Consider the following 16752-nt stretch of genomic DNA (forward strand, 5'->3'; position numbering starts at 1 on the left):
ATGGGATCTCCTCTATCCCCGGTCCTGGCGGATTTGTTCATGGAGGCATTTGAACTAGATACAATCGAGAATGGTGATCTTCACCCCAACCTCTGGCTCCACTACATTGACGACACCTTGTGGTTAGGCCCCACAGCAAGACAACACCCCAAGAGTTCCTCCATCACCTGAACAGTCAACATCCACGCATCCACTTCACCATGGAACAAGAACAAAACAACACTATCTCCTTCCTCACAGACAAGTAACAAGACAATTATATGGGATTTTGAGGCATTTAACTCGACAAGATGATGGCACTCTAGCTCACACGGTACACCGCAAGCCAACACACACCGACAGATACCTTCACAACTCTTCATTCCATCATCTTCGCTTCAAGTCCGCTGTCTGCAACACCTTGGCCTGCCGGGCCTTCAACACCTGTGAGAAGGGCAGCTTGAAGCAGGAACTACACCACATCAAGACATCACCTCAACTCGACGGATACAAGACATTCAACCTCAGCAAACCCAAGACAAGCCTCAACCCAGATGAACGACCAGAGTTCAAAGGCTGCAATCACCCTCCCATCGGCCACACTTCTCACAATCTTCAACGTATCTTTAGTCAAGCTCAAGTCAAGACCTTCCACAGAGCACCAAGCAAGATTCAAGTATCACTCCATACACACAAGGAAAAGCAAGATACTCAAGACAGAGCCGGCGTTTACCATATTCCCTGTGATTGCGGTATAGTACACATCGGGGAAACCGGCCACAACATCTCAACAAGAGTCAAAAAATGGCCAACCATGTTAATAAGGTGAAAACCCAAAGAGATATTACCTCAGTGCATGGGACCAGTTTTAATTGATGAGACAAAGTAAAGTTCAAATTGAATAGATATGGATAAAACTTAACGACTAACCCATTGAAGATAATATTTGCCTCACAGTGAACTACAGTGGTTGGAATGAAGCATCGAGTTTCTAGATAGAACAACCTTTAAGCTACAGTCACGTGGATAGCATGCAGTGGATTTTTAGACATGTTCCAAGTTGTTAGACTTTCATCATCGGTGCAGGCAGCAGCTAACTCTGTCAAAGAACAACCAGCCTTGCAAAAGAGACAGAATTAAGAAATACATGACATTATTAAAAAGCACAAAATTGATTAGTTTTTGAAAAATAAGAAATGGCACATAGGCTTTGAAAATAAGTAAGGATCGAAAAACACTAGGTTATGCAGTTTCAAGGGGCTGGGCAGCTAAAAACTTATTTTTTTCAGAGTTGGGGGGCGGGGAGCCATGGCCCCCGTGATAAGCCCTTGTTCTTTGACAAGTTTGAAGAAGAAAAACAAACTAATTTTAAAAGAAGGATCGCAAGAGAGTACACTATTTTTTTACATTTGAAACAAATGAGAGTTGAACTATCATTAGATTGTTATTTTGTTTAAAAGGCAGTGGACACTGTTGGTAATTTCTCAAAATAGTTATCATCAGAAAACCTTTCTTGACTACAAGTAACGGGGAGAGGTTAATAGTATAAAACATTGTGATAAACAGCTCCCTCTGAAGTGACGTAGTTTTCGAGAAAGAAGTAATTTCCACGAATTTGATTTCGAGACCTCAAAAATTTACACAAAATCACGAATTTGATTTTGAGACCTAAACAATTTACACTAAATCAGTATGTGAACAATTACACATAAAAAACAATACATTTTAGTTGCAAGTGTCCGAGGACTGGATCAGGTAACAAAGCACCAAAGAGATATGACCTTAGTGAACGTGACAAGCTTTGTTGTTTGATGTGACAAGTTAAAGCTCAAATTTAGTAGATATGGATAAAACTTACCCATTGCAGATAATAGTTGCTGTCACATGAATGAACTACAGTGTTTGGAGTTAAGCAGGAAGTTTCTATATCACAACCTTTATAGCAACTTGGGTAGCCTGCAGTGAATTCCTATACATTTTCCAAGGTGTTCAACTTTCATCATCTGTGCAGGCAGCAGCCAACTCTGTCAAAAAAACAACCAGCATGGCAACAGAGACAGAATCAAGACATATACATGAAAGTATCAAGCACATTATTCAAAATCACAAGATTGGTATGTTTTTTTAAAGACAGTTGACTAAACTGTACCAACATGTTGTTGAAATTAAGAAATGGCACATTTGCTCTGGAAAACTATTTAAGGATTGAAATCACAAGGTTAAGAAGTTTCAGGGGACTGGGCAGCTTCAGCTTTTTACATCTAGGGTTGTCTGAATATTAGGTTTGTTAACCTCTCAATCTGGCGCCAATTTCAAATATAAAATGTAACAATCCTAACTTAACAAAAAACCTTGGTTTTCAGAGTTGTTAGGGGGAGGCAAGCCCCCCTGATCGGCCATTGATTATATTGACAAATTGAACAAAAAATATAATTAAAAGAGAAGGATCCCAAGAAAGAACAATTTATTAAACTTGAAACAAATGGATCTTGAACTGTTATTAGATTTGCAATCTTTCTAAAAGAATGGCACTAACTTTGGTAATACTGCATGAATGACACAAAGTCAGCCTGGGAACAATTTAAAGGTTACAAAAACATTTGTTTAGTTACCAGTGTTCCAGGACTTGATAAGGTAAAAAAACTAGAGATATCTAACCCCAGTAAACAGGACAAGTTTCGTTTGATGAGGCGAAGTAAAGTTCAAATTTAGTAGACATTGGATAAAAACTTTAAGACTTGCCAATTGAAGATAATGGTCCCTGTCACATGGATGAACTACAGTGGTTAAAGTGAAGCGTTGAGTTTCTAGATAGCACAACCTTTACAGTCACATGGATAGCCTGCAGTGAGTTTTTAGACATGTTCCAAGTTGTTAGACTTTCATCATCTGTGCAGGCAGCAGCAAACTCTGTCAAAGAACAACCAGCCTGGCAACAGGGACAGAATAAAGAAATACGTGACAATATTAAAAATCACAAGATTGGTAAGTTTTTGAAAGACAGTTGACAACACAGCACCAACCTGTCTTTGTGAAAACTAAGAAATGGCACATTTGCTCTGAAAGAAATTATTTAAGGATTGAAAAACACAAGGTTAAGAAGTTTCAAATGACTGGACAGCTTTAGCTTTTAACATCTAGGGTTGTCTGATTATTAAGTGTGTTTAAAGAAACATGTTGCATTGGATCAGTTGAATTGATCTTTAAAAAGCGTTTGAAACTGTATGTTATGAAATGCATATGGTTAAATAGATAATTCTAAAGTAGAATACAATAATCCACACAAAAACGCCTTGAATTTGCACGGTTTTCCTTTTATGTTTTGGTTGCAAACAAACACGGTTGGCCAAAGTTTCAATGGAATGGGCAGCATAAGTATTTTACATCTAGGGTTGTTGATTATTATGTTTGTAAACCTCTCAATCTGGCATCTATTTCAATTTTGTTTTTTACATACCTAACTTAATAAAAACACGATGGAGAGAGATATGGCCTGTGTATGGGGACAAGTTTTGTTTGACTAGACAAATCAAAGTTCAATTTAAGTTGATATGGGATAAACCTTCAAGACTTACCCATTGAAGATAATAGTTGAAGTGAAGCAGTGAGTATACAAATGGGTGACTTGCCATGGTTGGAGTGGAGCAGTAACTGTTCTGTCACAAGGATAACCTGCAGTGGTAAGAATGTAAGCATTGACTTCTCGAATCAGCAAGATATGAAACATGCAAGTTTTTGGATTGTATGTTTCAAGAATAACAACATTATGGCATCAAAGGGAACACAGTTTTAAAAAGCTGGTATGACCTAAACAGGCAAAAGGAAAACGTTATAACACTCCTAACGTAATAAAACAAAATTATATTTTAGATTTTTTTTTGGGGGGGGGAGGGGTGGTCCTGTTCCCTCCCTTGATTATTTTGTCAATTAATCAGAAATTAAAGAAGAATCCCAAGAGATCATTGAATTTGAAAATTCTTTTAAAGAATTGCACAAACTTTGCTAAATTATTTCATGATTGACACAAAATCAGCTTAGGACCAATTTTTAAGTGAAACAAATTTTTAATTTAGTGTCCGAGAACTAGATGGTAAAAACCAACAGAGAGATATGACCTCAGTGCACAAGACAATTTTTGTATGATGAGACAAAGTAAAGTAGATATGGGATCAAACTTCACGACTTACCCTTTGAAGACAATAGTTGTTGACCTACAGTGTTCGTAGTGAAGCATTGAGTTCCTAGATATCACAACCTTTACATGGATAGCCTGCAGTGAATTTCTAGACATGTTCCAAGTTGTTAGGCTTTCATCATCTGTGTAGGCAGCAGCCAACTCCTAGAAACAACCAGCATGGCAAACAGAGATAGAATAAAAAAATACACGACATGACATAAAGGAACACATTGCCTTGGATCAGTCGAGTCTGTGTAGGCAGCAGCCAACTCCTAGAAACAACCAGCATGGCAAACAGAGATAGAATAAAAAAATACACGACATGACATAAAGGAACACGTTGCCTTGGATCAGTCGAGTTGGTCTTTAAAAAGCGTTTGAAATGCGTTTGTTATAAAATGCATATGGTTAGAAAGACATTTTAAAAGAGGAATATTAGGATCCACACAAACATGCCTCAAAATTGCACGGTTTTCTTAATACGTCGTGGGGAAACATGGTCAGCCATTTTGTGGGGTCAACATTTTGACATAAAATGGCTAACCGTGTTAGTTCGCGACGTTAAAGGAAAAAACTTGCAATTTTAAAAGTAGAATATAATGATCCACACAAGTATCACTCGGAATTGCGTGGTTTTCCTTTCCTTGTCGACTAACACGGTCGGCCATTTGTAGGAGTAAACATTTTTACAAACGGTTTCCAATGCTTTTCAAAGACCAACTCGACTGACCCAAGGCAACGTGTTCCTTGAACAACTATATTATATTATTGGTAAGTTTGTAAAGACAAATTTTTGAGGATTAAAAATGTAATATGGTGTAGGCCCTAACATTAGCTTTTGAGAGTTGCGCAGGCACTGGGATACAGTTTGTGAGTTGAAAAAAAATCATGAGGTTGTCTGTGAGAAATGGGCCATCATGCGTGGTGAAAATTAAAGATCACAACATCAGCGTGTAAAACCTTTTCCAGCTAAAACTTCAGTAAATTGGCAAGTTTATAGGAATAGACATCATGAGCCACCAGGAACATATACAGCACAATATAGGCTATAATTTGAACACCTAAAATCAATTCAGTTTTTAAATAACAGGTTGGCAAGAGAATTAACAAAAATTGAACTCCAGAACAAATTGTTTTTATTTAAGGTTTTTTAAATTTTGTAAATAGGCCTTATAACGAACGAATAAAGGAAAAAGACCTCACCTGAAAGACAGTGCCATTATGTATTTCCACTGGAAAAAAAACGTATGGACAATTAAATTTTTGGAGGCTTTACAAACAGCAGAAAACAACAATTCTTTTATAAAATCGACTTAAAATTTAACAAGAAAGAACATGAACCAATTGAACCTGCGCCCGAATGCAATCGTTGCTTACAGACTTTCTAAATTTTTCGATCAAAAAAAAAAAAAAAAAAAAAAAAAAGAGAAAAAAAAAGATTGTTTTGTTTTAACTGCATTTTTTTGTAAATACCACAGAGATGCAAACACTTAATTCCGTAAAAAAAGCAGCACGCAGCATTCGCGATGTTAAACAAACTTTATCTAACGAACGACGTGCACTGTCATTGAAGACAGAAAAAAACTCATCGCGGTGAACGTTTGCCGCTGCACACACACACACACACATGTGAAGCCTGAAAAAGCGGCTGAACCAATTTCTACAAGAAACTCTAGAATGTATGCGGTATAAGGTGCCTTGCTACACGTGACGTCATAGTAGGCAAATCCTATGTCAGAAGGCACTAAACAACTTGAAGTGTGAAATTTCAGAAAATACATTTGCTTGGGAAAGTTTTTGAAGGTTTAAAAACGTTTGGTCAAGAAGTTTAGAGGGACCGGCTACGTAGTTTTGGAAACATAATGGATGGTATAAAATTGGCATTTGGGATACAGATTGAGAGTTTAACAAAATCAATATGTTGGCAAGTCTAGGGCTACATGCAATGGGAAAATAAAAGATTACATTAGCCGCTTCTGAACAATTTGGGTGCTAAATATCAGTACATCAGCAATATTGTGAGAAATAGACATCATGAGCCTAAAAAACAACCATTTTATTAATATAGCAGAACATCCGTAATATATTGAACATAGATTGTCTGGATACAAATGAGCAAACAAACAAAATCAAATTAAATTGCAATTTTTTTTAAATGTGCATAAAATAACAAACCTGTGAAAATTTGAGCTCAATTGGTCGTCGAAGTTGCGAGATAATAATGAAAGAAAAAACACCATTGTCACACTAAGTTGTGTGCTTTCAGATGCTTGATTTTGAGACCTCAAAATCTAATTCTGGGGTCTCGAAATAAAATTCGTGGAAAATTACTTCCTTCTCGAAAACCATGTCGCTTCAGAGGGAGCCTTTTCTCACAATGTTTTATACTATCAACAGCTCCCCATTACTATTACACCAAGTAAGGTTTTATGCCTACATTCGATTAAATTAAATTAAATAAAATAATACGGTTATTCCATACACTTGTTGAAAACAAAAAAACAATTGTGAGCATTAAAGACACTGGACACTTTTAGTAATTGTCAAAGACCAGGGGTGCGTTCTACTTGCGCAAACGACTCAAAACAGCTCACGCAAACGTTATCTTTGGAACAATTGGTGCGCATTACGTCAATATGGCGGCGCCCTCAAATGAAGATGGCGCGCACCGAACGTAGTATTTTTTTAAAACCGCTCGCCAACACCTCAGAAGTATGTTCGCCTTAAGTTGCCAATGTTCGCCAACGGTGGCAGCACACAACTCGTTCCACTTGAAATTGTTGGCGAACGTGCGCAACTGTTGGCAACGTTCGCCCGAGTGGAACGCAACCCAGTCTTCTCACTTGGTGTATCTCAACATATGCATGAATTATCAAACCTGTGGGAATTTGAGCTCAATTGGTCGTCGAAATAGCGAAATAATAATGGAAGGAAAAACACTGTTGTGTGCTTTCAAATGCTTGATTGCGAGACCTCAAATTCTAAATCTGAGGCCTCAAAATCAAAATCATGGAAAAATTACTTCTTTCTTGAAAACTACATCATTTCAGAGGGAGCCAGCGGCACACTGTTTTACACTGTCCACATCTCCCCATTACTCGATACCAAGTAAGGTTTTATGCTTAAAATTATTTTGAGTATTTAACAATAGTGTCCACTGCCTTTAAACAGTACATGAAAATGTATCAAAATCTAGAGCGCATTAAATTATAGAGAAACAATATAATTTCAAAGCAAATATTAAATTAATAACTAGGAATTAACTATGTACAAGAGAGGAGCGAGGGCATGAGGCTGTGAGAATAAGCCGAGGCTTGTAGACAACAGCCTTTATACAGACAGACTAACAAACAAACAAAAAGCAAAGAAGAAACAAGGACAAGACAAACACACAATGACAATACAAAACGCTGACGACAAAATACAAAGAATATAAAACCAGGCTTACTGAAGACGACAAATGTAAATAGATAAGTGGAGAGAAAAGCTATGTTACATAGTGGGAGAGGAGGACTCCTTTGTATGCTAATAATTATTTTGAGTACTTACCATTAGTGTCCACTTCCTTTAAAAACTCTTCAGGTACTGAACGATTTGCGCAGTATTAGCCCAGGGAACCTTAACAGAGAAAGCACAACATCAGTTTTAAGACAGTTTCAGCGAAGAAAAATATTCAGCAAATTTTGATAGATTGGTCAACATGTTTTGGTGAAATGTCTAAAGATGGTGTAAACATTGGTTTTTGAGAGTTGGGCCAGCACTTTGATGCAGTTTGATAGTTGAATAAAAAAACATAAGGTTGGCAAGGATTGAGGGATGGCACAACATGCGTGGGGAAAATAAATATTACAACATCCACTTGTGAACAATTTGAGAGCTGAAATATCAATACAATGGCAAATTTTTGAGGAAGAGCAAGAAATAGGTTATCCAATCCTAGTGTACAGTATTTTTGTATTTTAGTCTTTGGTTATTTGGTATTGAAATGGTACCTAAAAACTTTTCTTGATTACAAGTAATGGGGAGAGGTTGATAGTATAAAACATTGTGAGAAACGGCTCCCTCTGAAGTGACGTAGGGAAAAGTTTCCATATGGCACCACCACTTTTTCAATCGAAATGAAATAATATAGTATCTCATTCACCTCAATGCGTTATTCCTTTTTGTAAAAATTAGTGAAAAAGTGGTGGCGCCATACAGAAAGTTATCCTGACGTAGTTTTCGAGAATTTCAGAAAGAAGTAATTTTGATTTTGAGACCTCAGATTTAGAATTTGAGGCCTCAAAATCACTTGGTGTATCTCAACATATGCATGAATTATCAAACCTGTGGGAATTTGAGCTCAATTGGTCGTCGAAATAGCGAAATAATAATGGAAGGAAAAACACTGCTTGATTGCAAGACCTCAAATTCTAAATCTGAGGCCTCAAAATCAAAATCATGGAAAAATTACTTCTTTCTTGAAAACTACATCATTTCAGAGGGAGCCAGCGGCACACTGTTTTACACTGTCCACATCTCCCCATTACTCGATACCAAGTAAGGTTTTATGCTTAAAATTATTTTGAGTATTTAACAATAGTGTCCACTGCCTTTAAACAGTACATGAAAATGTATCAAAATCTAGAGCGCATTAAATTATAGAGAAACAATATAATTTCAAAGCAAATATTAAATTAATAACTAGGAATTAACTATGTACAAGAGAGGAGCGAGGGCATGAGGCTGTGAGAATAAGCCGAGGCTTGTAGACAACAGCCTTTATACAGACAGACTAACAAACAAACAAAAAGCGAAGAAGAAATAAGGACAAGACAAACACACCATGACAATACAAAACGCTGACGACAAAATACAAAGAATATAAAACCAGGCTTACTGAAGACGACAAATGTAAAAAGATAAGTGGAGAGAAAAGCTATGTTACATAGTGGGAGAGGAGGACTCCTTTGTATGCTAATAACTATTTTGAGTACTTACCATTAGTGTCCACTTCCTTTAAAAACTCTTCAGGTACTGAACGATTTGCGCAGTATTAGCCCAGGGAACCTTAACAGAGAAAGCACAACATCAGTTTTAAGACAGTTTCAGCGAAGAAAAATATTCAGCAAATTTTGATAGATTGGTCAACATGTTTTGGTGAAATGTCTAAAGATGGTGTAAACATTGGTTTTTGAGAGTTGGGCCAGCACTTTGATGCAGTTTGATAGTTGAATAAAAAAACATAAGGTTGGCAAGGATTGAGGGATGGCACAACACGCGTGGGGAAAATAAATATTACAACATCCACTTGTGAACAATTTGAGAGCTGAAATATCAATACAATGGCAAATTTTTGAGGAAGAGCAAGAAATAGGTTATCCAATCCTAGTGTACAGTATTTTTGTATTTTAGTCTTTGGTTATTTGGTATTGAAATGGTACCTAAAAACTTTTCTTGATTACAAGTAATGGGGAGAGGTTGATAGTATAAAACATTGTGAGAAACGGCTCCCTCTGAAGTGACGTAGGGAAAAGTTTCCATATGGCACCACCACTTTTTCAATCGAAATGAAATAATATAGTATCTCATTCACCTCAATGCGTTATTCCTTTTTGTAAAAATTAGTGAAAAAGTGGTGGCGCCATACAGAAAGTTATCCTGACGTAGTTTTCGAGAATTTCAGAAAGAAGTAATTTTGATTTTGAGACCTCAGATTTAGAATTTGAGGCCTCAAAATCACTTGGTGTATCTCAACATATGCATGAATTATCAAACCTGTGGGAATTTGAGCTCAATTGGTCGTCGAAATAGCGAAATAATAATGGAAGGAAAAACACTGTTGTCACACAAGTTGTGTGCTTTCAAATGCTTGATTGCGAGACCTCAAATTCTAAATCTGAGGCCTCAAAATCAAAATCATGGAAAAATCACTTCTTTCTTGAAAACTACATCATTTCAGAGGGAGCCAGCGGCACACTGTTTTACACTGTCCACATCTCCCAATTACTCGATACCAAGTAAGGTTTTATGCTTAAAATTATTTTGAGTATTTAACAATAGTGTCCACTGCCTTTAAACAGTACATGAAAATGTATCAAAATCTAGAGCGCATTAAATTATAGAGAAACAATATAATTTCAAAGCAAATATTAAATTAATAACTAGGAATTAACTATGTACAAGAGAGGAGCGAGGGCATGAGGCTGTGAGAATAAGCCGAGGCTTGTAGACAACAGCCTTTATACAGACAGACTAACAAACAAACAAAAAGCGAAGAAGAAACAAGGACAAGACAAACACACAATGACAATACAAAACGCTGACGACAAAATACAAAGAATATAAAACCAGGCTTACTGAAGACGACAAATGTAAATAGATAAGTGGAGAGAAAAGCTATGTTACATAGTGGGAGAGGAGGACTCCTTTGTATGCTAATAATTATTTTGAGTACTTACCATTAGTGTCCACTTCCTTTAAAAACTCTTCAGGTACTGAACGATTTGCGCAGTATTAGCCCAGGGAACCTTAACAGAGAAAGCACAACATCAGTTTTAAGACAGTTTCAGCGAAGAAAAATATTCAGCAAATTTTGATAGATTGGTCAACATGTTTTGGTGAAATGTCTAAAGATGGTGTAAACATTGGTTTTTGAGAGTTGGGCCAGCACTTTGATGCAGTTTGATAGTTGAATAAAAAAACATAAGGTTGGCAAGGATTGAGGGATGGCACAACATGCGTGGGGAAAATAAATATTACAACATCCACTTGTGAAAAATTTGAGAGCTGAAATATCAATACAATGGCAAATTTTTGAGGAAGAGCAAGAAATAGGTTATCCAATCCTAGTGTACAGTATTTTTGTATTTTAGTCTTTGGTTATTTGGTATTGAAATGGTACCTAAAAACTTTTCTTGATTACAAGTAATGGGGAGAGGTTGATAGTATAAAACATTGTGAGAAACGGCTCCCTCTGAAGTGACGTAGGGAAAAGTTTCCATATGGCACCACCACTTTTTCAATCGAAATGAAATAATATAGTATCTCATTCACCTCAATGCGTTATTCCTTTTTGTAAAAATTAGTGAAAAAGTGGTGGCGCCATACAGAAAGTTATCCTGACGTAGTTTTCGAGAATTTCAGAAAGAAGTAATTTTGATTTTGAGACCTCAGATTTAGAATTTGAGGCCTCAAAATCACTTGGTGTATCTCAACATATGCATGAATTATCAAACCTGTGGGAATTTGAGCTCAATTGGTCGTCGAAATAGCGAAATAATAATGGAAGGAAAAACACTGTTGTCACACAAGTTGTGTGCTTTCAAATGCTTGATTGCGAGACCTCAAATTCTAAATCTGAGGCCTCAAAATCAAAATCATGGAAAAATCACTTCTTTCTTGAAAACTACATCATTTCAGAGGGAGCCAGCGGCACACTGTTTTACACTGTCCACATCTCCCAATTACTCGATACCAAGTAAGGTTTTATGCTTAAAATTATTTTGAGTATTTAACAATAGTGTCCACTGCCTTTAAACAGTACATGAAAATGTATCAAAATCTAGAGCGCATTAAATTATAGAGAAACAATTTAATTTCAAAGCAAATATTAAATTAATAACTAGGAATTAACTATGTACAAGAGAGGAGCGAGGGCATGAGGCTGTGAGAATAAGCCGAGGCTTGTAGACAACAGCCTTTATACAGACAGACTAACAAACAAACAAAAAGCGAAGAAGAAACAAGGACAAGACAAACACACAATGACAATACAAAACGCTGACGACAAAATACAAAGAATATAAAACCAGGCTTACTGAAGACGACAAATGTAAATAGATAAGTGGAGAGAAAAGCAATGTTACATAGTGGGAGAGGAGGACTCCTTTGTATGCTAATAATTATTTTGAGTACTTACCATTAGTGTCCACTTCCTTTAAAAACTCTTCAGGTACTGAACGATTTGCGCAGTATTAGCCCAGGGAACCTTAACAGAGAAAGCACAACATCAGTTTTAAGACAGTTTCAGCGAAGAAAAATATTCAGCAAATTTTGATAGATTGGTCAACATGTTTTGGTGAAATGTCTAAAGATGGTGTAAACATTGGTTTTTGAGAGTTGGGCCAGCACTTTGATGCAGTTTGATAGTTGAATAAAAAAACATAAGGTTGGCAAGGATTGAGGGATGGCACAACATGCGTGGGGAAAATAAATATTACAACATCCACTTGTGAAAAATTTGAGAGCTGAAATATCAATACAATGGCAAATTTTTGAGGAAGAGCAAGAAATAGGTTATCCAATCCTAGTGTACAGTATTTTTGTATTTTAGTCTTTGGTTATTTGGTATTGAAATGGTACCTAAAAACTTTTCTTGATTACAAGTAATGGGGAGAGGTTGATAGTATAAAACATTGTGAGAAACGGCTCCCTCTGAAGTGACGTAGGGAAAAGTTTCCATATGGCACCACCACTTTTTCAATCGAAATGAAATAATATAGTATCTCATTCACCTCAATGCGTTATTCCTTTTTGTAAAAATTAGTGAAAAAGTGGTGGCGCCATACAGAAAGTTATCCTGACGTAGTTTTCGAGAATTTCAGAAAGAAGTAATTTTGATTTTGAGACCTCAGATTTAGAATTTGAGGCCTCAAAATCACTTGGTGTATCTCAACATATGCATGAATTATCAAACCTGTGGGAATTTGAGCTCAATTGGTCGTCGAAATAGCGAAATAATAATGGAAGGAAAAACACTGTTGTCACACAAGTTGTGTGCTTTCAAATGCTTGATTGCGAGACCTCAAATTCTAAATCTGAGGTCTCGAAATCAAATTCGTGGAAAATTACTTCTTTCTCAAAAACTACGTTACTTCAGAGGGATCCGTTTCTCACAGTTTTTTAAACCATCAACAGCTCCCCATTTCTCGTAATAAGGTTTTATGCTAATAATTATTTTGAGTAATTACCAATATTATTAGTGTCCACTGCCTTTAATGCATCTCGGAAACAGAATTTTCAATCAAAACAAAATGTGCTCTGTTCAAAAATATACTTGATGATTTGTGGATAAGATCGACTCAAGAAACTTACGGTTGTGACTTTGGTACGAAGTGACTTGGGTTCGAAGTGACTTCATGTTGGGCGTGGGGTGCGTCAATAGCTCCATGGTCAACTGTATGCTGCAACACTGGCACTGAAGATGTTCGCGCCTGCACCGATGATGTCCCGATTGTGGAGTCTCTGTGCAGTACTGAACAGCCAGATGATACAGCTAACTCTAATAACACAGGACAAAAAACATTGCCTCAAGAAATTGCTGCTGTTCGTGACTGTTGTCAAAAGGAGCCATTGAGAATTCAATTTTTGTGAAGCAAAATACACTAAAATTCGCTTTTTGCAGGACAACTAAAAGCTGTACGCCTTGAAGCTGCAACAAAGAAATACTTGAAAACCCCAACGGCATCGAACTCGTTCTCAACACGTGCAAAAAAAATGTATTCTCAGTGCAGGACGTGATTATTCAAACTCACTCTCAACTATCGCGACCCCTCGCTCCCTCCCCTCACCGAGCTGTAGCGATCCGCGTTTCTGGCCCGATTTTCTACTGCCAGTTGGGCGCGTATTCAGAAAATTAGGGAAAATAGAACCCATGCAGTTAAAGGCGTTGGAATTTTGGCCTCACAGCCCTTCTGCACATGTGTATCAACACTTCGTCAAGTTTTCCAATTGGCACCCCTCATAACCAAAGTGAGGCCGTGTCCGAAACGACGACTTCGGCTACAGCTCTACGTCTAGATCAGCGCGTCTACCAGTGTTGAAGAATAGGCAGACGCGCGCGATCTAGCCGTAGCTGTAGCCGAAGTCGTCGTTTCGGACTCGGCCTGACTTTGTGCCGGTATGCATTTTTGGTATTAAATTCACCCTCCGCACATACCAATGTATATATGTATAGAGAGTAAAATGGGGGGAAAAATGCATACCATAAATCCACTTTAGTTATGAAGGGTCCCAATTGGAAAACTTGACGAGGTGTCAATACACATACTATTGTTCAGAAGGTGAATTAAACACAAAAAGCGTACCATAAAGTCACTCCAGTAATGAGGGGTGCCAACTGGAAAACATGCATAGTCTCTACATTCATATGTACGAAGAGTAAAAAGAACACAAAAAGTCATACCATTAAAGAGTGTCAAGTAAAATGGTAACAAAAAGGTTCAAATCCCCAGCCGTGACACTTGTGTCCTTTAGCAAGATACTTAACCATTGCTTTGTCCTTCGGATGGGACGCTAAGCCGTTGGCCCCATGTATTATGTAACGCATGTAAAAGAACCTCAGTGCACTTACCAAAAAGAGAAGGGGTTACCACAGCACCTTGTTAAACACTTCATGGTGCTACAAATTAGTTCTCATAATTCATACCTAGTCCCACATAATACTGTATAGTCCCATACCTAGTCCCAAGTAATACTGTATGTTACAGCGCAAGGAGTGTCACTGAGTGACGGACATATATGCTATATAAGAAGCCGCTATTATTATTATTATTTTTATACCATAAAGGAACTTTGCTTATGAGGGGTGACATTTGGAAAACTTGAAGAAGTGTTTTTACTCATACAGAGAGTAAAATGAATAAAAGGCAACTGGAACCCTTGATGAAGAGTCTATACTAATATGTACAGTAATAAAAATGAATCCAAAGGGCATACCATGAAGTCACTTTGGTTATGAGGGCTGCCAATAGGAGACTTTCCAACGCTAGGCGGCAGCAGACATACCGGGTAAATTTCATTGTTTACGTAGTTCTGAACATGCGCATAATTCTGAGAACAATGGATTTACCCGGTAAGTCTGCTGCCCTCTATCGTCCCAGAAAGTCTCCCATTGGCAAACTTCACATTTCTATACTCATTTGTACTTAGGGTACAATACATACACACAGGCATTACATAAAGTCACTTTAGCTATGAGGGGTGCAAGTGTAAGTAAGTAAAGAGAGTGAAATTATAACATATGGACCCCTTGGACGCACGTCACACACGGCGACTCTGCCACGCTCACCAGTTTGGTGGTCAATAGGCTTACGTGTAAATGCCGCGTCATCTAAAATGCGCACTTCGCTGTATAACGCAGTGACCTAGCCCACCAATATGGCACATCCAAGATTATTCTGATGATGACGTCAAATGAATTGGGTCAATAGCCTTGTGCATTTTAGGGCAAAACTTGATAATATACAAGGCAATAGAAAATAATCATGCATATTGTTTCTTTAATACTTCTGTAAAACAGATGTGCACATGAAAGGTGGTGCACATGAGCTTACATGCCACACGAATGTTTCAAGGCACAGGCAAAAAATTAATTTTAGGTAGCTGGTTACCCATGATACCAACATAATACAAAGCACTTAAAGGCACTGGACATGTTTAGTATGACCCGCATTCTCAATCAATTTTGATTCAGCTAGTCATCGCAATAGACCCTTCCCATGAAATATGTAAATTGCACGTAGCGCGTGCGCACTGACGTTTTGGTTGGCAAAATGAGGGAACATCGCGCTGTTTTGTACACGGCTAATGGGTGCGTGACGCAGACGCGATTGTGCGTTTGCTTAGTGCACAACTCTATGGCGTTTGCCAACCAACAGGGTCTGTACGCATGCGTGAATGTAATTAGCATATTTCATGGGAAGGGTCCATTGCAAGTGTCGTGGCTGAGCGGTTAAGAGCATCAAATTCAAACTCTGGTGTTTCTGATCAGCAGAGTGTGGGTTCAAATGCAAAGCCGTGACACTTGTGTCCTTTAGCAAGACACTTAACCATTGCTTGGTCCTTCGGATGGAACGTAAAGCCGTTGGCCCCATGTATTGTGTAACGCATGTAAAAGAACCCAGTGCACTTATCGAAAAGAGAAGGGGTTCGCCCCGGTGTTCCTGGCTGTGGCTGGTGTACATTGTATGTGCCGTAGCACCTTGTAAACCCTTATACATGTAAGGTGCTAAATAATTGGGTCTCAGAATTCATCACTGCAACCACCTATCTTTCCGAAAGTTTGAATATCTTAGTTATTCTCTTGACTACTTATGACTGCCTAACTAAGCATTCATTGTCAATGACTGCTTACGGACTGCTAACATACTGCTTAATAAGCAGTTTTGTATGGTAAGGGTACTCACGTGCGCTATATAAGACTTCGATATTATTATTAAAAGAATATTAAAGAATATTAAGGAAAAACACCCTTGTTGTACAAATTTGTAAGCTTTCAGATGCCAAATAAAAGACAAGTCTTTTAATATTTGAGTTAGAAATTACCCTATTTAAAGACTAGGTTACTTCAGAAGGAGCCATTTCACAAAGTGTTTTATATTTTCCATTGCTAAGTACCAATTACTTTGAGTAATAATAAATTAAAAAACAGAGCCTTTAAGCTGGACATCGACCAAAGTATTTATATTTATTGTGCTATTTATGAAGCCTCTCTCACTCTCTGCTTTCTTTCAACTTACCCATTTTCCTGATTACAGACGTTATACTCACTCACGCACTCGGTCGCCCACAGGCAGGCTCCGAGTATAGCTTTTCCAAGTGCATCGATCTTGCAT

General features: G+C 37.6%; 1 protein-coding gene and 2 long non-coding RNA genes across 3 annotated transcripts; 1 reads left to right on the forward strand and 2 right to left on the reverse strand.

The window, feature by feature from the left end:
* Positions 1-808, forward strand: LOC117307393. The gene is made up of 2 exons (XM_033792134.1): positions 1-122; positions 274-808. Exons 1-2 carry the CDS (start codon positions 1-3, stop codon positions 806-808), a joined length of 657 nt encoding a protein of 218 aa, XP_033648025.1.
* Positions 809-2614: 1806 nt separating this feature from the next.
* Positions 2615-9353, reverse strand: LOC117303814. The gene is made up of 6 exons (XR_004520546.1): positions 9137-9353; positions 7706-7774; positions 5360-5388; positions 4167-4318; positions 3555-3651; positions 2615-2908 (listed from the first exon to the last, which is right to left on the reverse strand). It is a non-coding gene; the product is annotated as an uncharacterized LOC117303814 (long non-coding RNA).
* Positions 9354-10420: 1067 nt separating this feature from the next.
* LOC117307376 lies at positions 10421-13460 on the reverse strand. Its single transcript, XR_004521079.1, has 3 exons — positions 13232-13460; positions 12057-12125; positions 10421-10665 (listed from the first exon to the last, which is right to left on the reverse strand). It is a non-coding gene; the product is annotated as an uncharacterized LOC117307376 (long non-coding RNA).
* Between the last annotated feature and the right edge of the window lie 3292 nt (positions 13461-16752).

This window comes from Asterias rubens, chromosome 2 (assembly GCF_902459465.1).
Source record: "Asterias rubens chromosome 2, eAstRub1.3, whole genome shotgun sequence".
In the NCBI taxonomy this organism is placed as follows: domain Eukaryota; kingdom Metazoa; phylum Echinodermata; class Asteroidea; order Forcipulatida; family Asteriidae; genus Asterias; species Asterias rubens.